We start from the raw sequence: 24,053 nt of genomic DNA, 5'->3' as shown, positions 1-24,053 counted from the left end.
TACAGCATGGGGAACATAGTAATACTGTAATAAGTTTGTATGGTGACAGATGGTAGCTAGACTTGTGGTGATCATTTTGTAATGTATGAAAACAGTGAATCGTGTTTTAGGTCAATTATACTTTAATAAATAAATAAATATTTAAAAAATTACTGGGGAGAAATAAGCCAAAATGTTTATAATGTCTGTTCATAGGTAAAGGCATTGTGATTGGGTTTTTTCCTTTATATTTTTATATATTCCTCATATTCTCTATAAGGAGCCTGCACAGGATTTTTCGTCTTAAATAATAAACATTTTTAAAAGCTTAAAAAAAATAAGGGAGGATTGTGTCCATTCCTGGGCTCCGTGCTTAAAAGGGGTGCTAACAACCTAGAGCTTATCCAGGTGAGACTCCCTGGGAATCCGAGGAGCCCTAGGGATCAAAGGTGAAGGGACAAACATCCAGCAGAAAAGAACTCAGGGAGGACTTTTTGCTCCCTCTACTTAATGGAGTGCCTGGTGTATAAAAGAGGCTTCTTCTCTGAGGTCCCAAGAGTAAGCCAGGAGCTCATGAACAGAAGTTACAGGAAAAAAGGACTCCAACTTCATATAAGGAAGGACTCCCCAACTACTGGAACACCAAAAATATTTAGAACAAGCTACCTGATGTGGTAATGAGCTCCCTGTTCCTAAAGGTAACCAACATGGGCCAAGTTAATGCCTATTAAGGATGTTGTAATTTGTGTGCTATTGAGTTCAGAACCAAAGTAGTGCTATGGCTGAGAGGTAGCATGATGCAGGGTTTAAGAACGCAGGCTCTGAAGGCTGTACAGTGCTCACCCCTGGAACTCAGCCAACCCACACAGAGACCATTTGTAGGTGTGTTGGCCAACCCACCAGCTGAGGCATCAGCTGACAGCTGACATCAACCACTAGACATGTGACTGTGTGAGCCTTCAGATAATTCCAGTCTTTCAAGTTTTGAACCATCACATTTGATACCAAATGGAGCAGACGTAAGATGCTCTACCAAACCTTACCCAAATGATAGATTCACAAGCAAAATAAATGTTACCATTTTAAACCACTAAGTTTGGGAGTAGTTAGTTTCGTAGCACTGAATAATCAGAACACAATGTTTATGTGATCTTCTGAATTCCCATTGATCTTCAAAGCCACCTACAGGTACTGAGTCAAGTAGAAGGAGATATTATTTGCAGAAAGGGGCTCAGGTGCCTTGGGCTAATGAGAGAAGAGAAGGCTTGATGAAACTACTGGGAGAATATGAATGAGAAATGAACGAAGACTTTTCAGGGCACAGTGAAGACTAGATCCATGGCTTTGTAATACCCTCCCTCCCCTACATGGTTTTGTGATTTTTTTTACCTACCTGGAGAAGGTAGGTGCTGGATCCTGACAAGAAGGTGGAAGAGACCTTGGAGGTCTGTGGATGGCATGCATATGGGTGGTGGACTTGGGAAACACAACACCCAAGGAAACAGGATAGACTAGCATATTGTTGCCTGTTGGTATGTAAAGGAATCTTAGAGATTGTTTTCTAGATAAGGAAATCAAGATCAGGCATCTGGAAAACAACTAAGTATTAATTGTTCAGTACAGACAGTACAAGTGAATTTCAGAGAAAAGAGGTTAGGTTTAGTGAGAAGAATATGAAAGGGTGATGGGTCCAAAAAAAGATTTCTAGATAGGGAGACCAGAAAAATTGAGATAGGTTGGTTCTTTCTGTGTCTAAGAAGGGGGAAAGTATGGCAGTTCTTAAAGGTTAGAGCACGGAATCATGCTGGAAATCTATCATAATACCATAAACAACAGCTCTCTCATTTTTTTTAAGGAAAAAAAATTACAGTGGGCACACAGAAGAAGGAAACCAGAGTGGGTGACCAATTCCCTAGCAATCAGACCATGATAACATTAGAATATCCCAGATCTGCTTCCCTGGTGCTGTGAATGCAGGTGGGATGAAGCAGGCAAGGAAAGATACTAGCAGGCAATTACCTGTCTTCCTCATTGATTTTCAGGCTGTATGAATGTGTTTAAAAATTAAGAAGCAGTGATGTCAAGTTGGGCTGAAATCTTCTGAGTAACAATTTCTGACTAGGGTAACTTAAGTCCTTACCTTGTTCATTTCTCCTTCTGCTCCTTTCTTGCCGTGCACAGCATCAGTTATCCTCTCTAGAAAAGAACAAAAAAGCAATTTCAACATCTAGGGTAGAAGAGGAGAGTATTAATCACAACGAAGTTTGACAGGACAGAAGCCTCCCCAGGTCCACTCACGCCATTTAAAGCTCTTATGCCCCCTGTAGACTACCACAAGTGCGTGAACATCAGACCATAAAAGAGGGAAGAAGATTATGTGGAAAGTAGTAATAGCTCAGGACTGGCCAGTGTCTGGATGTGTCTCTTCTTACCCCCGGCTGTCTAAATCAGGTCATCTCAGCTGTCAGGAATGTTTTTTTCCTTTTTTCAGAAGATGCTACCAAAATGCCAGTTAGCTTGGAAGTTGTGCCAGGTGCATTTAATTGGCTATAAATTAAAAAGGAAGACAGCAGTGTAGTTTTAATTCTGACAGTTATTGTAACAGACAGGGACCCTAGAAAAAAATAATGTCAAGCCTAGGTGAAATTGGTAGGCTGTGAAATGAACCCAGGGGATTTTTTTCTTTTTGGAAAGGGAAAAGGGAACATGTTCCTGCTGCAACTTTATTTAGCTCTCAGTACAGGGTCTGGAGTCTGTGATTAACGTCAAAGACAGCCCTGTGCGTGTGATATGCAGCCCCTGTGCTCCCCTTGAGATGTCAAGTCCTACTTCTCCCTACTGTCTAGCAGGTAGAGCTAAATCAATATATCTTAGAATCAGGGACTGGAGTGGATATTAAAAGATCATCTAGGTAATTTCTCTGCCTTCAGGGAGGAGTAAACCAAAATCATTCTATTTGTATTAAATATCCATTGTTTGTAAATTGTATTTATCTGAAGGACTCCACAAATGGGTCCCAAGGGAGCTATTTAGAATTAATTCATCACTATCAGGAAATGGTTTATGTGCAACTTCTCATATTCCAGGTTCAGACTTCCTTTCTCATTCTTTTGTGAAGGGACACAAGAGCTGGTTATTATGTCCCTGATAAGAAGTCTTCACATTCTTAATCTCTTGTTCCTTAAATACGTTTGTTTCTGAAACCTTTCTTCATATGCCCTTAAATAATATCCATTACTTGATGCTGAGCCCTCCCTCCAGTTGGTTGCTCTTCTTTAGTTATAAAACCCAAAACAGAACCTGTATTCTACAAAAAGTTGTGGCTACTTGACATCTAAGAGCAATGATCTAATGATCCTGCAGCCCAGAACTTATTCCTCCAGGACCACACTGGCTCTTTAAACCAGAGTGACAAAGGCTGATGGTCATTCGTTGTCCTGTTGTTTTCCTACCAAACCTGTATGACTGTTTCATCTTTCCCAATAACCCTCCCTCACCAAATGTTCCTTTCTTCCCCCCTTCCTTCCTTCCTTCCTTCCTTCCTTCCTTTTGAGGTATAATTGACATACACCATTATATTAGTTTCAGTTTTACAACATAATGATTTGATTTTTATATATATTATGAAATGATTACCAAATTACTTGGTTTATAAATTCATACAAAATTTTAACACTGTGCAGTCTTAACAAAACTCATCCATAAGCCAGATGCAGCCTTGGGACCATCGTTTGCTACCTGTGCACAGCTGGAAGATTATAATTTGATTTGCACGAGGCCTATGGCAGTCCAAGCCATGAGTGTGCTTGAATAATTCTTCTTGTTACTCTGACTTTCCATTGTCTTTGACAGTGGCCATCTTCACTTACTTGTTGAGATCCCTTTCATTCCAGGTCCTTGGATGTGGCTCTGTCGCCCAAGTTGTCCTCAGTCGAGGACGTCATGGAGGAATCATCACTATCCATACTGGATTTTCATTGGCAATAGTAATGGCCATTTATGTTGCTGGAGGTGTCTCTGGTAAGTAATAGAAATAATAATAATAACAGCTGCTATTAACTCAACCATTCCAATGTACTAGCGCAGGTCTGGGTACTTTACAGACCTTAATTTTTTTAGACCTCAACAGTCCTGCAAGAATATGTATTTGATTCTATTTTTATAGATGACAAAATTTAAATGGCCAGCAAATGGTAAGTGACTGGCACAAAGGCAACATTTAGCAAAAGACAGAGATGAGGGTTGGAACTCAGAACTGACTGATTCCTAAATCTGGCTACTGAATAGTATTCTTCACCTATCAATAGAATCTTTTACTAACTCTACCCCACGCTTGGAAACCACTTCCCAGGTATGCTGTGAATAGCCCAGTGAATATCACTCCAACAGAGGCAATTCCGTGGACCTTTATCCACAGCAATCAGAGAGAGTCTAGGTCATTTGCAAAATAGCTAGTGTGTTCATGGAGGTGCAGGGCTAGTCAGAAGGTCTTGGTCCAATTCTGTCCTGAGTGGTAGGCTAATTAGAAGCCGTTCTCAAGGTTCTGAGAAGCAAAATGATATGATATTTAATACAGCCTGGGACCTCAGGAAGGAACTGTGGAAATGATCCACTTCCCAAACGCTTGCAGAATCCTCAGCAGCCTCGTCTGGGGGCTCAGAGGACTAAGGCAAGACTGTTGGTGATAACGGAAGAAGGGACCCCCTGCCTGCTGGGCACTGTACTGGGTACTGTACATACTTTATCTCCTCTCACTTCTATAGCAGCACTCTGAGGCCGGTATTATTGTCCATTCTACAGAGAAAACTGGAGCTCCAAGGGATTGAGTAAATTGCCAGAAGTCCCACAGCTGGCAAAGAGACAGATCAAAGATTTGACCCAGGTCTATACGACAGCAAAGCACAGGTCCCCATTATTATACAACATTTCCAGTGGTCTACTATGGGAAGGACAGTACAGGCAGGGCCTATGGGCAGTATGATCCAGCTGGAGGATCCTGCAGTTGAGCTGGCTGGACTGGTGACAAGTGCTGCCACTGGAGCGCCAAAGAATGATTGCCCAGACCCCCACAGGGCATCCATGGGCTGGGCACTTGGAACAGGCATTTGCTAGCTGTCAGCCTTTCCATATCACAGGCGGACTCAGATCCTGGGGCAGACCAGGTTACAGATTCCCATACATGTGGTTTGTTTGGCATGAGCAGTGTTTCTGTTCAAACTCTTGCCGAGCCTTTGCTGCGATCCCAGCACTGTACTACCTACCTAAGACACAAGAATAACCAGGGGAACACCCTGAACGTGCCAAGGCTTAATTACAGTTGTAGGCCTTGACACCAGACACAGAACACACTCCTGGCTTCAAATAAGCATGCAGGATGCTCCACTGCCTCCCCTCACGCTCCCAACTACATTCACACAGATGTTGTTTCCACAAACCATGCAATATAAATGTAGGCATATTTTCAGCGATTTTTTTTAAGGTGGAGATGTGGTTTTGCAGTATTTCACCTGCATAACACCCTGAATTAAACTTCATCAAATATTTACTTAGGATAAGTTGGTCCCAGACCCTACTAATGTAGCTAACACCCTTTACCACCAGCGCTGTCAATGTCTGTTTGCATCCACTGATATACTTGGAGTCACGAGAGGAGGAGAAGGGACAGGGACCAACAGGAAGGGGAAGAGGGGGTAAAGGATGGTGTAGAGTCTTCCCATCTGGCCTTTAGACTGGGACTAAGCCCCTGCGCTCAGAGTAAGGGCCAGAACTGATGGGACTGCTTTCACTAGAGGCTGCTTCTGGGTCTGAGGCTTGGGAGCTGTCCAAATTGTTTATGAGAGACTGTGAGATCTCAAAATGCAAGGCGAGCAGTTTCTGAGCCCGGCTGATATAAGGTAGCACTGAGTTGGAAAAGGAGCTTATCTCCCCATCTCTGTTTGGAAATGATATTCAGGCTCCCTGAGAACTGGGGGGAACATGCACAGACAACACACTGGCTCACTGATGACATCACTGCAGACTCAGTATTGGCTTCAGCAGCCCAGGAATAGGAGAGGAAGACTATGTAGGGGAGGTGACTTTCTCACAGTGGCTGCAGCTAACATGCTGGTTTGTGGGCATATGTGAGGTCCTCTCTGGGAATTCCAAAAATAACCAATGTATATGAGGCATAAACATAAATGGGATCCCACTCTGTGGTCCAGACTGGTAAGGGCAGCTGACATCTGGTTGTGGAACATAAAGCATTTCCTTACTGCATGGCAGTTACCGCGCCCTCTCCCTTGTGAACTTGCCAGTAGTCTGGCAATCCAATCTGGCCAATCAGAACTCATAATGCCCTAATTATGCACCACCCCCCACGAAGTGTTTACACTGCCAGCTTGTACCTAGACTATGGCGGTTGTTTTTGATGTAGTTTTTTTTATAAGCAATAAAAATTCACTGAAAAATCAAAATAGCTTTGCTTAATGACAAATAAAATATTAAGATGATCTCTATCACAGAGTTGTCTGTGGGTGGTGGGGAGGAGACTCGTCTAGGACAGAACCTTGAAAGAGTTCACCTTGCTCATGTAAGACTTTCATCTCAGGCCTCGGGGAATCCAGCTATCCCCCTGGGCTCTTTATGTGAATAATCTGATCATCACAACCACCTTGGCAGGGCCAAGATGTGAGTGTGGCGTTCTCTGACTCTAGCACTCATGTTCTTTCCACTACACTGCTCTGCTTTGTCCTTCGGGTAAGCCAAGTGATCACGCATCTCTGCAAGGAGAAACTCTCCTCGTTGCTTTGCAAAGCACCCTCCTGGGCACACCCTCTCTGACTCCCAAACAACTTTCCCTCTGTAGATCTTTGTAGTCTGAGCTATCTGAATAAAGACCTCTGACTATTTCTTCAACTTTCGTATCTTTTTTTTCTTCAATTTTTTAAATTGAAGTAGAGTCGATTTACAATGTTGTGCCAGTCTCTGCTGCACAGCAAAGTGACTCAGTTATACACATAGAGACATTCTTTTTTTATATTCTTTTCCATTATGGTTTATCTCAGGAGATTGGATATAGTTCCCCGTGCTATACATTAGGATTTGTTGTTTAGCCATTCTAAATGTAATTGTTTGCATCTACCAACCCCAAACTCCCAGTCCTTCCCTCTCCCTCCCCACCTCCCCCTTGGAAACCACCAGTCTGTTCTCTGTGTCTATGAGTCTGTTTCTGCTTTGTAGATAGGTTCATTTGTGCCATATTTTAGATCCCACATATATCAACTTTCATATCTTGAAAACCTACTAAGTGCCTTGCAGCGTGTCAAGGTCAAGGTGAACAATAGTTCCTGCCTCAGGGTGTTTTTGAGGGGTTAAAAGCATAAACCTACCTACAGCAAGTCTTGTTTTGGAAGAGGAGCTTGCTAAACAGTAACTCTCCCATTGGTGGACTCATCTGAGGGGAGACATTTTTGATTGGAGGTGATTTCTTACATCCCCTTGTCCTTTCACAATGGGTTCCTCCAGGCTGGCTGGGTGGCGGCTACCCTCCAACCAGCTCTGGGAGAAGAGGAACAGGGCTGGCTCCAGGAACTTTCCACTGCCCTGGGCGCTCCCCTCTTCTAACCCCTGTTTCCAGCTTCCCTAGGAAGCTGTACTCCTGCTAGCCTCCAGAATTATGACTCTCTTAGATTTAAAAGTAAAACAAAACAGGTGATGTGTGTGTAAGTCTTCAGGAAGTCACCTGTGCTTTGATATATTGGCATTTTCTTGTTCATATTAGCCCCGGAGTGGCAGAGGCAGGTGAAGAAAGGACCCTCACGGTGTAGTCAGCAGTCAGAACCCCTCCCCACTGCAAGCCCACTTTGACTTAGAGACTCAGGAAAAGCATAGCTTTCTTCACCGACTGGGGAGAGGGGGGAAGGCTTCCCAAAACAAGCTCACCAATATGTTCTGTGGGGGGCCAAATGGCAAAGTGTCGTCATCATCATCATCATTATCATAATCACTCCTTTGTTTACAACTATTTCCACAACCCAGAGGTCCACATTTCAGTGTGGTCACATTGACAGTTACTCTAATTCCCCCTCCACACTAAATGTCATTGGCACTCTTCATATGAGTGTCCTTCATCCCTAGGAATCAAGCCCATATGCTCAAAGATGATCTTTGAAAAATTCTTCCCTGCCTTCTAAGGCAGAGAAACCTTTATAAACTTGGTAAAGAAGGTCTAGAAAAGAACATAGGCCCAAGAGTTCAAATAAACCTGAATTTGAATCCTAGACCTACCACTTATTAGCCATGTGACCTTAAAATGTTACTTTACTTCTGTGCCTCAGTTTCCTCAGCAGTTAACTGGACTAGTACCCACCTCACTGGGTTCTTAGGAGGATCAAGTGCATGTAATACCCCTATGACAGCATCTGGCAAGTGTTCAATATGCATTGTTGTTACTGTTGTTACTAGCAAAGCCAGCTGGGGATATCAGTAACCTACCCCAGAGCAAGCCCTCTACCTGACCTTGCAACTGGGTTAGAATCAAAGAGGCTGATTTCTCTAGTCAGAGTTTAGGCTGGAGTGGAGGAAGTGTTGCTCCACTTGTGTGTGTGAGATATACATCGTTTATGCAGAGAAACTACAGAAAATCCACTCAGACACTGTGACCACCTCAAAATAAACTGAGCCCCTTACCTCAGTGAGAGGCACAGCCCACAAAGGAAGGGCCATTTCCCCTTAAAGAGATATCTCTTTTCAGTCCTAAGATTGTTTCTATATCCTCTGGACATGGACTTAGAAATGACTAGATATAGATTTAAATCTTACAAGTATATAAGTATATTGACTTACAAATATACTGAAGTTAACAGTTTATATCAATCTCTTTGGGGTTATTGCTTTATAGTTAGGCAAAACCCAGTAGATAGATGATATAGATAGATAGATAGATAGAGAGAGAGAGAGAGAGAGAGAGAGAGAGAGAGAGAGAGAGAGAGAGAGAGATGAGAGAGAGAGAGAGAGAAAATGAGCCACTTGAGTACAAGTTTCTTTATATATTTGACTTTCTTTTGAGAAAGCTAAACTTCCTAAACAGTCTCTAATGATGCCATGAGGATTATTAGTCCTCTTTTCCTCTCCACTCACACACACACACACACACACACACACACACAAACACACACACCCCTCTGTCTCCTCACATACAGTTCCTCACCTAGAAGACTGAATTCTGCCTGCAGTCCCTAGATAAGGTTTCCTTCACAATAATTCTCCCTGGTCTGCCCTCTGACTTTCCTAATCTTCCTTGCAGGTGGCCACATCAACCCAGCTGTGACTTTTGCAATGTGTCTTTTTGGACGGACGAAGTGGTTCAAATTCCCCTTTTATGTGGGGGCCCAGCTCTTGGGAGCCTTTGTAGGGGCTGCAACCCTCTTCGGCATTTATTATGGTGAGTAGGGCCCCTGAGTCCAGAGATTAGGGAGAGCTGTCTATAAGTTGAAAGTCAGAATTACTTGGTAGGAAGAGGTGAGATGAGGTAAGAACAGGAAACGTTCTCCACTTGACACGTAGTTCTAAGAGTCTTAAGTTCTAAACAATGGGGCCAACATTATCATCAGGGCACGTTCAGGAAGCCTCTTAATGAAAATGGTCACAACTTAAACAGAGGGCAGAACTTAAAGGAAGTATATTTTTAGACCCAACCAGCACTACACTGTGAACAATGCCAAAGTAAGCAATAGGCCACTGGCTTCTCCATGGCTTTCTCTGATTTGGCTGGGAAGGGAGCCGTTGACTTGTGGCAAGGAGAATGATGAGTAAGTACTTAAAGAAGGAATCTGGAACAAAGTCTTTGAAGGAAGAGGCATAGCATAGAAATGGGCTGGATGGGGAACCTCTTCTCCCTTCCATCCAATAGCCAGGGCATCCATTCTGCAACAGTCCTGGGGGAACCACAGTACTGACGATCAAAGACCCAGACTTTAGTTCCATGTGAACTAAGTACGTAGCTGTGTGACTTCAGTAAGTCATCTGACCTTATTGGTCTCAGTTTCCTCTGCTGGAAAATAAAGGAATTGAACTAGTAGGTGACTTCTTAGGCCCTTCAAACTAAAAAACCTTGGGGTTCCATAAAATCAAGTGTTAAAGTAGTTCCTTCTATCTAACCCAAGGTAAGTCTTAATACTTTATGACTCTCAAACTGAAGCCCTTAGGAACTAGAATTATGAGCCAAGCCTGAGAGGTACACTGTGGAAAGGGACCTCTTCCCACAGAGTATCCTAAGAATTAGAGTGTAAGAAGACTAAAGAATTACTCAAGACCAGACCGGAAACCTAGAGAACCAGCTGCCGTGGCCAGGGAGGCCTGTGGGTGGTGCTGGCTGTGTCCGGGACTTCTGTGTTTCTTGTTCTAAGGGCATCTTCGCTGTACCTTGATGCCCTCAAATTCTGGACTGCTATTAGGGGTTACTGAGAACCCTCTGGGAATCATGAGCTCTACACAGAGCAAGTCCAAGCTTCACTTTCCCTTTTAGTCAATCTTGAAAATTCTAAGAATTCCCCTCAAAGAAAAATGGTTCCCATGACCCACTGGATAAGGATTTGGCACAAACGTGGAGTGAACCATCAAGGGCAGCCAGGGCTTTCTCTCTCTGACGTGCTATCCTGGGAGTTCTCTGGGTACCTCTAAAGCTACCATACTGTGAAGTGAAAAGAGGCAAATGATACGGATCTGCCTAGCTAAACCTGAGGGTTCGCCTGTACTTGTTCAGCACAAGACCTGGCATAGGCCTACCTCCCCCCTGCCCAGAGGACACTAACATGCCAGAGCTCTGTCTTCCATAGATGCATTTCTGTCTTTTGCTGGTGGAAAACTGCTCGTCGTGGGAGAAAACGCAACAGCACACATTTTCGCAACATACCCAGCTCCATATCTGTCTCTGGTGAACGCACTTGCAGACCAAGTAAGTGTACATTCAACAAAGACCTAACTTTGGTGAAAAGACATAATCTAATAAGGGGGGTGCATAGGAACATTATAGGCCAATCAGAAAGGAAAGGCTGTGTTTCCAAAGTCAGAGGTCCCTACACATAACCCAAGCTTTGTTGACAAATTTCTGCCCTTGCCGAAGTTCATACCACTAAGGGTTTCCCGCCTCCTCTTTAATACATACACTTGTTCCACATCAGTCAAGTTTCAGAGAAAAGTGCATGACTGGACATTTCAACCCCTGTAGGGGCAAATGGGGTTTGTTCCACCTAACTCTTTTGTGCACATGATCTAAACGTAGAGGCCTCAAGAAAAGACATTGTGATCTCAGTTCAAGGACTGTGAAGTGTAGTAGTTGGGCTTAGAGTATCACAGGTCTTCTGTGTCTCCCCACGTGCATAGGTTTATCCAGACTCTCTAGGCAACCAGAAGTGTCTCTGCCTTAATGACATTTAAACTAGCTGCATCCAAGCATCTGTTGTGTAGCCAATAGCACAACTATTCTGGTCTAAAATCACTTGTCTGGTTCTCATCCTGATTCTTCTGCTTATGAGCTGTGTGCCCTTGGGCAAGTTTCTTAACCTCCTTCTATCTACATTTCCTCATCTGTAAACTGTGAAAAAATAGGATTTATCTCACCGATTGGTGTGACGTTCTAATGAGAAAAAGCATATGAAGTACCTGGCACATAATAAGTGTCTGGTAAATAGAAGCTATCGTTTAGCTGTTAAAGTAAAATAATAGTTTGGAAGTTTTAGAAACTAGAGAGTGGGGAAAATACCCACTGCACCACACCACTTCAGAATACCTGCTGTCATTGTTTGTATAATCTCTTACCACTTGTTTTTATGCTGTTTTCAAGTATAAAATATAATGCATATATTTTTCTTAATATCATAAGCATTTTAAAATGTTACCAGATAGCTCTTATATTTGTTTTTAATGGCTGTATGATAGACTATAGAATGGACACTTCATAATATAGTTAGCCCTTTCCCTATTGATGTGGACTCCAGTTTTTCAATACTATAAATGATGTTTAATTATTTATTTGCATATTTGCTTTATGATGTTTCCGTATTTTAGATTACTTCCATGATGTGGTTCTCAACATATCCAACTGGGTCAAATTCAGTACATAATCTTATGGATTTTTTTTAATGCATGTTGCTAAAGTACTAATGAATTGCCTTTCAAAAGTGTAGTATGCGCTTAATTTAATTAGGAAAGCCTGAGAGAAGTGGTATCAGTTCCCTAACACTTGGTATTGTTTGTACTTTTTTTATTGTGAATCAGTTTTTCCCTCTTGTTTCTTAAATCTATTTTTCTTTTATGAATTTTCTTTTCATTTCCTTTGCCCATTCATCTATTGATGTCTCACATTGTTTTTCTCACCAATTTGAGCCCCTTTGTTCATTTTTCCAGCCTGTAGCTTGCTCTCCATTTAGCTGGTAGCAGCTCAGCAGGATAGTGTAGGAAAGATAACGGTCTCTAGAGCTAACTCTCTGTATCCACACCTGACTGTCACTAACTGTGTCACCTTGGGCAGGTAACTAATCTGTAAAGGAGAATGATATCAGCACCCATGTCTAGGATTGCTGCAATAAGGGTCTGGCACAGAGTGCTCACCCAGCGTATGTTACTTATTACTAGGTTTGTTTTTAATGAGAGTGGGTGAATTTTGAGGTGGGCAAGGGGGAAGAATATAAGCTAAATCCCTTGTATATTTTCTCCCTCCCCAGGTAGTGGCCACCATGCTCCTCCTCATTGTCATCTTTGCCGTTTTTGACTCAAGAAACTTGGGAGTCTCCAAAGGCCTACAGCCCATTGTCATTGGCTTCCTGATTGTTGTCATTTCTTCCTCTCTGGGAATGAACAGTGGCTGTGCCATGAACCCAGCTCGAGACCTGAGTCCCAGACTTTTCACTGCCTTGGCAGGTTGGGGGTTTGAGGTCTTCACGTAAGTAACAACAGTCAGGGAGGAAGGAGGAAGGTTCACATGTGCCTCAATGGGGAGGGCTGTGCTTTGACCTGGAGATCCAAGAGAGTGCAAATGGGAGGATGAGGTTAAGTGCATCCTCATCATAAGTGTGAAACGTATCACTGGTGATTTATGATACGGGGTGTGTGTGTGTGTGTGTAGGAAAGAGAGGGAGAGAGAGGGAGAGAAGGGGGAGGGAAACAAAGAGATAGACACAGAGACATAATAAGAGACAGAGAGAGAGACAAAGAGACAGAGAAAGATAGAGAGGCTCTAGATAGATTCAAAGAGATAGGTTTGTCCTATATAATAATGATAATGATTTCTCAATTGGTATATGGCTTTATGTGACTATTTTAGATGTAGAACTTGTCTATGTATTCACTTTGTGACAAAGGGGTAGAATTTCTATCTTCTAATACTAATATAGGGCTCTTTCTAGAAGACCAAGTTAGCTTCGCTTCATTCATTCATTCAACAGATCTACCTTAATCACCACCTATGCTGTGGTCACTGTGCTAGGCAAGGAAATTTCAAAATCAGATAAGACACTGGCCTTGAGCAATGTAAGAAGTGCTCTGGTAACCCCTGAAACAAAGTGCTAAGGGAACACAGATGAGGGAGTGACGAGCTCTACCCGGGGAAGTTGGGGGAGGCACCACAGAAGAAGTGAGTGCTGAGCTTATTCTTTTTTCTTTTTTTTGGCTATGCCATGTGGCTTGCGGGGTCTTAGTTCCCCAATCAGAGATCGAACCCTTGCCCTCGGCAGTGAAAGCACGGAGTCCTAATCACTGGTTCTTGAATTCTTGAAGCATAAGAAATTCCTAGCGGAACAGGCATCAAAGAGAGCCTGTGCACAGGAAGTGGCAAGACCCCATGCCTTACATCTCAGAATGTGCCGATGAAATATGCCAACTGTTGGTACCAAGCTCCCAGGACAAACTTTGCCCGTTAATTCCTTCCCACTGTCCCCCCACCTAAACTCATGGTGGCCAGTCCCCAACCACTCATCACATCTCTCTCTGGGAAAGGCACCCACCTTTGTTCCCCAGGAAACAGGGCTCTAACATGGAGAAAGAGAAGCAGGGAAAACACGTGTGAGCAAATTTTAGTTTAATGTCTGCTGTGAGAACAATACACTTGAGTGTCCCTAAGGCTGACCTGTATATAGCTGTACACAGTGATGAATTTATTTAAGAGTTTGGGTTGCCTTCACCATCATGAAACACAAGCTACTGAAATCACTGACACCATTCTGACCACCACCACAGACAGCATTAGAGCTGCTATAGCATAAGCATCATGAAGACAGAGACCTTGACCATGTTTTCACTGCTGTGTCCGCTGTGAATAGGATGTGGCCTGGCGCATAGAAAGCCTCAATAAAAGCTATTGAATAACAGTATGGATAAATGCTATGTGACACACATGTCCTAGGAGATGAGGGATAAAAAAGATTCAAGAAACATTCCTTTTTTTTTTTTTTTTTTTTGCGGTACGCGGGCCTCTCACTGTTGTGGCCTCTCCCTTTGCGGAGCACAGGCTCCGGACGTGCAGGCTCAGCGGCCATGGCTCACGGGCCCAGCCGCTCCACAGCATGTGGGATCCTCCCGGACCGGGGCACGAACCCGCGTCCCCTGCATCGGCAGGCGGACTCTCAACCACTGCGCCACCAGGGAAGCCCCACATTCCCTATCTTTAAGAAACAAACAATGCAGTGAATTTATAGAGCAGTGGTTCTCAGCCAGAGGTGATACTGCCCTCAGGGACATCTGGCAATGCCTAGAGACACTTTGGGTTGTCATAACTGGGGAGGGTGGGGGCAGATGTTGTCACCAGCACCTAGTGGGTAGAGGCCAGTAGAGGGATACTGCTAAGCATCTTACAGTATCCAGGACAGATCGCCACAACTAAGAATTATTCAGCCAAAAATGTTAAGAGTGCCACAGTTGAGGAGCTCTCTTCCAGAATGATCATACTAGAACGTGAAAAGGTTGAACAAAATGCCAACTAGGAAGGATCATTTGTATTCTTCCAATGGACTGTCAAAAGCATACGTTAAAGATCTCCTTATTTCCGAAGCCCAGAATTGGCCCATGAGTTTCCTTTAATCCCAATTTCCTGAGGTTGACTCCAGGAGACCACTGCCCCCACCAGCAAGACACCTCTGTGAGTTTCACACAGACCCCAAGCACAAAGGTGCCCCACAGTGATGTGACCTCTATTTGAGCCCTGCTTGGTGATTCACCCAAAGTTCTAAGAGTGATGGTGGTTCTAAAGAGGTAGAGATCTTGCCTGTTTTCTTTGCTTTGTTGAGTATATGGCAGGAGACCATGTCTGTGGGAGAATGTTGAAATCATAATGCCGAACTCTGAGCACCATGTCCCTTGTTAGCGTCAGGGTCTTTTCCCCTCATTCATGCATTCATTCATCCATGCAGCTACCTGATTTCTTATTCAAGGCCCTGTGCTAAAGATGCCCTTCACCGTTGTTGCCCGTCACTGCTTTATTTACGTTCTATTTCAGAGTAGTGAGCATAGGCCCTTACACAGGTTGAAGCTGTCAAGTGCCATTAAAGAGATTCGACTAATTAACTCCAAGAGTTGAGAGAAGGTTTGTAGCTCCAAATTTGAGAATTACGGGGGTGGAAGTAGGGGCATTTTGTAGTATTTGGACAGGCTTAAACAGGGGACAGAGAGGATATTTCAGGCAGAGAGGATTCTGTATCCCAAGACAGAATGTTAAAATAACACATGATCTAGTTTAGTTGGAAGGGTGCGTGAAGAAGCTTGGAAGGGCAATTGTTTCAGACCATTAGAGGACCTAGATTCCCAGAATGAGACTTTGGGGTTTTTGCTGCTCCCTCTTCTGTAGGTTATAGGCAGCAACAAAGGATTTAGGGCAGAAGTTTGACATGTTTAGAACTTCAATTTAGCAAAATTGATCCGACATTATTATATAGAACAGATTAAAAATGAGTAGAGGGGGCAGAAACCAGTTAGGAAATAGCTAGACGGACTGATAATCCTCAACCAAAAAGTTCCCAAGGAAACCGCTGAGGGATAACAGGACTCCAAAGTGTCCCTAAAGTGTCCCATCCTTTCAGGGTTCTACATCCAAGCTAAGCATCTCAGGGGACTTTCTAGTTTGGATCCACACCCAAGGTCTCAGATAAAACCGAGACTGCCTTGGATCCTCACTTGCCCCTGTACGGCACGGAGTGAGGATGACAGTGGGAGTGGGGCTCCAGCAGGTCTGATAAGGGCAAGACAGACCCTGGCTGACCCTTGCTTTTCCCTTAAGTATTAGGATGTAAGCAAGTGGTCTTCACTAATTCACTTTAAAGTGTTGATAACTCAGTGGATGAAGGATCTCAGGGGCATTGTTAATTTTAAAAATAGTTTAACCAAAGGAATGAATCCCTCATGACGGTACCGTAAGCAATTAACACAGACATATTGCTGGCATCTCCCAAATCACAGTGTTTACCTGTGAGGCCAGGCAGGGAACCGCATCAGAGTTCCTCCATTTAAGCCCTGTGACCCTGGTGCAACACATCCAGCTCAAGAGGGTCCAGCCAGTGAAAGGAGGACATGTGTGCTGGCAGATATCTTGGACCCTAATCTGTTAAATGACAGTAAAAGATGTGCCACAGGCACATGATGGAAGAAAGGAAGTGATGGACCAAATAAGGTGGCTTAAACTTGCTTCATGTGCTTACCTGAAGAGAAGCCTCCTAGTTCTTTAAAGCCCAGGTGCCTCTCATAGAAAATTCCGCCTGGATTTGGAGGTGTGGGAAAGGGCGCTATGAGAACAGCTGAATGCAGTGACCTCTTTCCAGTGCGGTAAGAGTGACATCTGCTGGCCACCGTGCTTAATCACGGTGCTCTTCCCCGGAGCCTGCGTTTATGGTCTAAGACTTATCTTATTGTGAGCCTGCACTGATGATCTGAGATTCAGGATCTAAGAGAGTGCTTGGATGATACAGGTGGAAGGGACCACTGTTCAGATGGAAGAATGAAGCTCAGAGATGAGGAGACTTTGCCCAAAGACCTTCTGGACCCTCCTGAGATTAGAACTAAATCTCATGAATTCTAGGACAGGCCCCCTGTTTTGTGCTTATTTCTTTTATTATCCTTTCTAATAAAAAACTGATACAAACAGAAGGTCCCATGGAAATATGTATAGTTGTTAGGAATAAAAATAAACACAGCAGCCATGAACCCTTCCCCAGATAGAACACTGTGAAGTTCCCATGCATAGTTGTGTTCCTCGTTTCCTCTGCCCCCTCTGCATTACTCTGAATTTTTTGTTCATAATTATCCTGATTTTAAAAAGTTTTATCTCAGATGTACATATCCTTATACAACATATTGCATAGTTTTACTTGCTTCTGACCACTCATGGTGGTCAGAATTTCTACGGAATTACTTAAATGGATTTTCTATCTCCAAAAGAGATGGTGACAATTCACAAAGGCACCTGCTTTCTCTCAGAACTACACCTCCAATACAATGTGCTGACATTGAGGATTTCTGGAGGGGAGAGGGAAACATGGCAGAAAGTCCTTATCAGAGAGTAAGTTTAAGTAAGCTGTGACCTCAAAATATAAGTACTGAATTAAATTATATTTAGTAGGTAATTCAAATCTCTACCTTTGATTTTTTTTAATTCACTTATTGGCAAATGTTTCCTGATTGTTTATTCTGTAATTGCCCTCATACACCAATCATGTCCAGGAATCTCTCCACATCTCCCAACCATTCGTAATCCCCAGGACTCATTATTTCAGGATGAGGGGAAGGCAACTCCTGAATAATCAACCTGAACTTTCCCTAAATACCCTCAATTGTAGCCATGGGTTCGGGGACTATATTTTCTGAAAGGAAAATAAATGGGACTTTCTCTCACAAGTACTAACAGGACAATGGAGTAGATCATCTGAAATCAGGTATACTGCAAAATCTAGGATGATGGTTGCCAAGCTACAGTGAGTGCCCTTATACTTAGCTCTTGCTGATTTAAAAGGGAGTCATGAGCATGAGAAATGACTAGCTGGTTAGTGAATAACTAGCAGTAATACCAGGAAGAAGGCCAAGTGGTGTATCACTAACTTCTTTGTTTGATTTCAGAGCTGGAAATAACTTCTGGTGGATTCCTGTAGTGGGCCCTTTTGTTGGTGCTATGGCTGGAGGCCTCATCTATGTTCTTGTCATTGAAATCCACCACCCGGATCCTAACCCAGACTGTGAGGAAGAACAGCCAGAGGACAAACCAGAGAAACATGAACTTAATGTGCTAATGTAATAGCACACTCAGCTCTGGGTTTACAATTGGCTACCTACTGGGCTTTACACTTCACAAAGCACTTTCACACATATTATCTAACTTAATCCTTAGAGTCACTGTCTGGGGTAAATATCACGCTGCTCATCTTTCAAATAAGGAAACAAAATCTCAGGGAAGTTGAGTTGCCTAAGGTCACATGGAAAGTTGAACATCACTGAATGCATCCTATACCTTTCAGAAGATTAATAACTGGATGAAAACCTTGGCCAGCCCCTCCTGGCCGGCCAGAAGTGGGACTGGCAGCTGCCAGAACATATACACCTTCTGGGCATCATTCTTTTGGATCCTAAGTTACGAAGACCGCCATTGTCTGGTTTTATTCCCACTGTTACTGAAGCACTAACAAAGGAAAGAGGCAGCCATTAGATCATATTTTTCATCTGCTGAAGAACATTATCAGAGGCCTCCCTTTCTAGGCCATACTTAGTCTTGCTAAGTCTTGATCTTCCTTCCCTGCCAATTCCAACATTGTACATTCCAGGAATTTCCTCTTGGTCAGGCTCCTCCCTGTCACTTTGGTCAAAAAAGTCTGTGAATTACAAGCACCAGAGAAACTGCTCTACATCAAGTGATGCACCTTCAGTCAAACTGTTATAAAGCTCAGAATTCCCAGAGTTATCCAGTTTCTCAACTGCTTTGTGATGATAACAAAACAACAAAAAGCACATGTGAGTATCTCCAGGGGCCTATAATAGACTGTAACAGATTGATACATGGAATTTTTTATTTCTCTGAAACTACTTGGCATTTCCTATTTGAAATAAATTTGGGGTGAGGTTTTTTTTTGGAGTTTTAATAAGTATTACGATTGTTAAGTACACTTAGTTCAGAGGTTGTCTGGCCTGTCTACAAATTGAGATCTCTAGGGAGCTTTTAAAAAAACACTAATGCTCAGTTGGTCATTGGTAAACATCTCAGGTGATTCTAATGTGCAGCCAGTGTTGAGAACACTGACTTGGTTAAAGTACATGGGTATCCTTGAGAACCATGTCTAGTGGTGACCGGGTAACTCCTGGTAGGATTCTCAGTTTGGGGATCCTCAGGGATTAGAGAGCAGTGGTTCTCAGTAGGGAACAGTTTGCTCCTTCACAGTCCTACCTACTACCTCTGCAAGGGGACATTTGGCTATGTCTGGGGACATTTTTGGTTGTCACAACTGGGGTAGGAGCATTTCTAGCACCTAGTGGGGTAGAAGTCAGAGATGCTGCTAACCATCCTACCATGCACAGGACAGCCCTCCCCTGCAGTAAAGAAGTATCCATCCCCAAATGTCTATAGTGCGGAGGTTAAGAGACCCTGGATTCAAGGAAAGAGGAGTAAGAGAAGACAATGAAATCCTGTGCCCTGATCCAAGTTCTTTCAAAAACAGAGATGCCAGATGCGTCAGGGGCAGACCCTGGGAATGGATTATACTTCTCAGAGCAAGAAGTAATCCCAAGTTCGAGTTTTCAGGTTGGATTGTGGAATCTGTGATCCACACAGGTGCTCTTAAACACTACTTGGTGATTAATGACTATAATTATGAAGAGGAAAAGTACACTTATGGAAATCAGCCTCAGGAAGGTTTTTCTAAATGGAAAAAAAATGTCCTCTGGTTCAAGGTGCTTACACTCAAATCCTCCCCCTTTCCCAGTTTACAAGTGGGTTTGCCTGGGTCAGCTTCTTATCCAAGAGAATTTCTATAGGGTTGAATGACATGTGTCAGAAGTCAGTTAGAGCCAAATACCTACCTTTAAAAAACAGATTCTTTAGGAGGTAGAATTGCGACATCTTCCCTCCTCTCTTCCTTGTCAATCACAAAACGTAATAGAAGCATTTATTTTAATGCCAAAGATGGAATTTCTCTATGATTCCCCAAGAAGTTGAGATCTCAGAGCATGCCAAAGGTTGTAGGACTTTTCTAACCTTTAAGAGCCAAAGTTAACACTCAACTGTTGACCAGAACATGTGGGGTAAAAATGTCACATTTAAAAATCCAGTCCTTAAGATATAAATTATTATTTCCTTTAAATTGCTTACACACACACACACACACACACACACACTTGCCTTATTTAAAGGTATGTCAGTGTTCAAAAATGTCATCATGGAAAAAGAATTACAACTTCCAGTTATAGAGAATGGTTTACAAGTTTTGTTTAGCCACAGAACCTATTGTTCAAATAAAATCTTATATGGTATCCACAAGTAAACCAGAGCTGCTATAAATAGAAAGAGGGCAGGGAAGAGGATGTGAGTTTCATCCTGCCTGTGATATCATCTCACACACCACCCCCAATGCAGCCACTGAAGGGTCTCTGAAGAGAAGCTCTGTGTGTGTGGTGGGGGACACCAATTGAAAACCATTGATAAAGAATTTGGGACAAGTTGTTGCTAAAAATTTTTATAAAAGTTTCAAGTGTAGAACCTACAAAAAGCGATGTTAGTTCAATCTCAGGTAATTTGTCAAAGACTTCTTCGTTAAGTGTATTTAGATAAGTTAAACAGAATTACTCAACCTACCAAATATCACCCACAAAGAAATTTTTTATATCAAGTTGTTTATCAATTCTCAAACTGAGAATTTAAGTTCTCTGAGACAACATGTTTACTTATCACAGTATATGGAGTGAAACAGTGATAGACCTGGTCAGGTTTACTGACTCTCTAAGTCTCTGTAAAAATAAATAGGTACATAGTTGATGATAGATAAATATAGATATATAAATGATTATTTAGATAGATAGATAGATAGATAGATAGATAGACAGGTAGATAGACTGATCCACCAAGCCCCAACTTCTTTTTTCTTGCTGGAAATGGAGTAGCTCTATCAAGAAACGTAGTCTCAAGATTAATAAAGGAAGGCCCTCATAAAACTGAACATGAATAAGTGAACTGAGTTAGCTGAGAGAATCCACGGAACTATGTGAGGATGGACATATTGTCCAAGCATAGTTTGACTCTATCTTCTCTCCAGGACTACATTATGTCTTTTGTAGACTTTAGGCATGTTTGCCCTCATGGGCCCCTTTCCTCATAGAAAATTTTATTGCTTAAATTATGTTTTATGACTGCACTGGTGGCAAGCTAGACTATATTATTATGTTTTATATCATGTCAGAAGACACTAAAACATTTTCCTGGTCTGCTAAAAACATCTTGGGCTCTAGCGCGCCCCCTGGTGTCCCACAGCTCAGTCATACTGCAGCCTCTTCCTCCTTGTGGCCCTCAACACCCTGCCTGTGGGGTCTCAGGAAACACGGCCAAGGGCAGAGGAAAGATGGAAACAGAGGAGAGCCTTGAAAGTCCTAGAAGTTGTGAGGATACTCTGGAGGCCAGGTCTGAGGCCTGAGACCATGGGGACCATCCACATCTTGGCCCTTCTCTCTCCTTCTCAAGCACTGTGCAGGAAAGGGCCTTCTTGACCTTCTGAGAAGGAACCAGGGAGGTCCTGGGGCGCCATAAGCTCCAGAGACCCTGTAATATGTGGGTCTCCCTTGTCTTGCCTTTATTGTACTCCTTGTCTATCCTCAGCTGCAGCCATACAAGCCTCTGTGCTGATCCTTGAACCCACCACACAAGCTCCTGCCACAGGACCTTTGCACTTGATGTTTCTCTTGCCTGAAATTCCCTTTACCAGTTGTTCAGGTCTTCTCAAATGTCACCACATTTTTCAGGTCTTTCTGACAACCTGTCACTCCCTATCCTCTTCCCTTCCTAATCTTTTTCCACAGCACTTACTACCATCTCTAAAACACACATATTCCTGGACTTCCCTGGTGGAGCAGTGGTTAAGAATCCACCTGCCAATGCAGGGGACATGGGTTCGATCCCTGGTCTGGGAAGATCTCACATGCTGCGGAGCAACTAAGCCGGTGAGCCACAACTACTGAGCCCACGTGCCACAACTGCTGAAGCCTGTGCACCTAGAGCCCACACTCCACAACAAGAGAAGCCACTGCAATGAGAAGCCCGCACACCACAATGAAGAGTAGCCCCCGCTCGTCACAACTAAAGAAAGCCTGCACACAGCAACAAAGACCCAACACAGCCCAAAAATAAATAAATAAATAATTTAAAAATATATATTTAAAAAACATAAATAAATAAGTAAAACACACATATTCCTTATTAAGCATGTTGGGTTTTGTCTGCTCTTTCCACTGGAATAGAAGCTCCATGCTTGCAGGAATTTGTGCTCTTTTATTCACCACTGCTGCTCCAGTGCCTGGAACATGGTAGCTGCTCAATAGGTGTTTGGAGAATGAATGAAAGAATGGATTGTAGAGTGAGATTCTTTGGGTTCAAATACCGGTTTCTCAGGATTTTACTACTAGGACAGTAGCCGAGTTACTTAGCCTCAGTTTAGTCATCTATTAAGTGGGGCTAAAAATAGTGAGATAATCAATGCCAAGTTCTCAAAACAGTTCCCAGGTTCAAGGTATGTATTCAATGAATATGAACTGTTGCTGCTGTAGCAGCAGCTATTGTTACTATTATTAATGGCATTCTAATGTGCTGTAGTTTGATGACATAGAGTGAGGAAATCAGAATTTGGTCACAAGCTCTTCTCTTACTCTCCATAGTTTAATAATTCTCAGTTACATGTATCTTCCAGAAACTGTCTTTCAAATACTTAACGATCCAGTTTTATTTTCCACTCTTTAACAGAAGTCAGTGGGATTGCCTTCATTTTTTTTTATTATGGAAGATTTTTTAAATATAGTAGGAAATAGTATCATGCTAGTACAATAGTATAACAGACTCCCCACCAGCTTCAACAGTTGCCAACACATAGTCAACATGCTTTCATCAATACCCCCTCTCTGTTTCTCACTACTCTCCCTAGGATTATTTTTTGAAGCAAATCCCAGACATGATATAATTGTATTCATGGATATTTAATATGTATATCTAAAAGATAAGGATTCTTTTTAAAAACAGAAACAAAAACAAAATACCATTATCATACATAAAAATAATTATCAATAATTTCTTAATATCATCAAATATCTAGTCACAGTTCACATTTCTAGTGAGACTGTCCTTCAACCCCAGTTAATAACGTGGAATCTGTGAAAACTGAAAACAGGGGATTTACTCTGATGTCTAATTGTTCAGGAGAACATGGGGCACAAGTTTACCTCAGTTCTGTACCCTTGTATCAGAGTCTTCTGTAAGATTTTTGCAAAATATTTTCATTTTTATACCAAAAGGAAAATGTGTTTGTCTACTATTACTAAAAGTAGCCATCTGCCAGGAGTGAAAGAAATTATTTTTAGAAAGAGAGGAAGTCTTGAATTTACCTGAATTGCAGAAAAGGTCTTTAGTGACTTTTGTGACACCAAAAAATGCACACTCCATAAAATGCTTATACTTTAAAAGGTAAAACGAACTGTGGAAAGAAATCCAAATATTTAACATCCATGCAGTCCTATGCAAGAGAGTCACAGTGACTGATTAAGGGAAGTGAAAACCTAAAAATTCCTAAGCTTCTCTACCTGGAGTTGTGGTATTTATTTGATACTTCCTGTTTATTGTTTGTTTTTGTTTACACTTTTTTCCCAATGACTTCAGACCTATAGAAATAAAAGCTAATAAAAAGTGGCACAATACTTCCCAACTTTTGCATGAAAGAAATTACCTCTACCAAAGGAGGTTCTGATGGTCCTCAGCTGGCAGATCTCATCTGCTGATATACAGAGAATTAGATTCTAATTCAATAGATGATATATTTATAGCCAGAAAGACCTCTGTGGATCAAGGAGCAAAGAGGACCATGCACGGAAGAGGATGATGC

General features: G+C 42.5%; 1 protein-coding gene across 1 annotated transcript in view; it reads left to right on the top strand.

Annotated features, from left to right (window-relative positions):
• The window catches only part of AQP9 (aquaporin 9), a 37,764-nt gene extending 19,535 nt beyond the window's left edge, over positions 1–18,229 (top strand). The window contains exons 2-6 of the mRNA XM_060095281.1: positions 3,873–3,999; positions 9,266–9,403; positions 10,797–10,915; positions 12,684–12,901; positions 18,055–18,229. Of these exons, the coding sequence (XP_059951264.1) occupies positions 3,873–3,999; positions 9,266–9,403; positions 10,797–10,915; positions 12,684–12,901; positions 18,055–18,229 (777 nt within the window). The remainder of the gene's footprint in view (positions 1–3,872; positions 4,000–9,265; positions 9,404–10,796; positions 10,916–12,683; positions 12,902–18,054) is intronic.
• Positions 18,230–24,053: the final 5,824 nt, after the last annotated feature.

This window comes from Mesoplodon densirostris, chromosome 4 (genome assembly GCF_025265405.1).
Source record: "Mesoplodon densirostris isolate mMesDen1 chromosome 4, mMesDen1 primary haplotype, whole genome shotgun sequence".
In the NCBI taxonomy this organism is placed as follows: Eukaryota; Metazoa; Chordata; class Mammalia; order Artiodactyla; family Ziphiidae; genus Mesoplodon; species Mesoplodon densirostris.
This window is presented reverse-complemented; position numbering and strand designations above follow the sequence as displayed.